Source organism: Diaphorina citri, unplaced genomic scaffold (genome assembly GCF_000475195.1).
Source record: "Diaphorina citri unplaced genomic scaffold, Diaci psyllid genome assembly version 1.1 scaffold135852, whole genome shotgun sequence".
NCBI lineage: Eukaryota > Metazoa > Arthropoda > Insecta > Hemiptera > Psyllidae > Diaphorina > Diaphorina citri.
The window spans coordinates 1-244 of record NW_007512777.1 but is presented as its reverse complement, the minus strand read 5'-3'; the positions used below and the strand labels follow the sequence as shown (position 1 = coordinate 244).

General features: G+C 57.8%; 1 protein-coding gene across 1 annotated transcript; it reads left to right on the top strand.

Annotated features, from left to right (window-relative positions):
- Window positions 1–4: 4 nt before the first annotated feature.
- On the top strand, window positions 5–236 carry LOC108254499 (cuticle collagen 1-like; the record flags this gene model as incomplete). Its single annotated transcript, XM_017449476.1, has 1 exon — window positions 5–236. A coding segment is annotated over one exon (232 nt), but the record flags the coding sequence as incomplete, so codon positions are not given.
- Window positions 237–244: the final 8 nt, after the last annotated feature.

The window sequence follows — 244 nt, the reverse complement described above, 5'->3', positions numbered from 1 at the left end:
TACTCCACCTGGACCTTGTGGACCTCCAGGATATGGTACTCCACCTGGACCTTGGGGACCTCCAGGATATGCTACTCCACCTGGACCTTGTGGACCTCCAGGATATGGTACTCCACCCGGACCTTGTGGCCCTCCAGGATATGGTACTCCACCTGGACCTTGTGGACCTCCAGGATATGCTACTCCACCTGGACCTTGTGGCCCTCCAGGATATGCTACTCCACCTGGACCTTGTGGCCCTCCA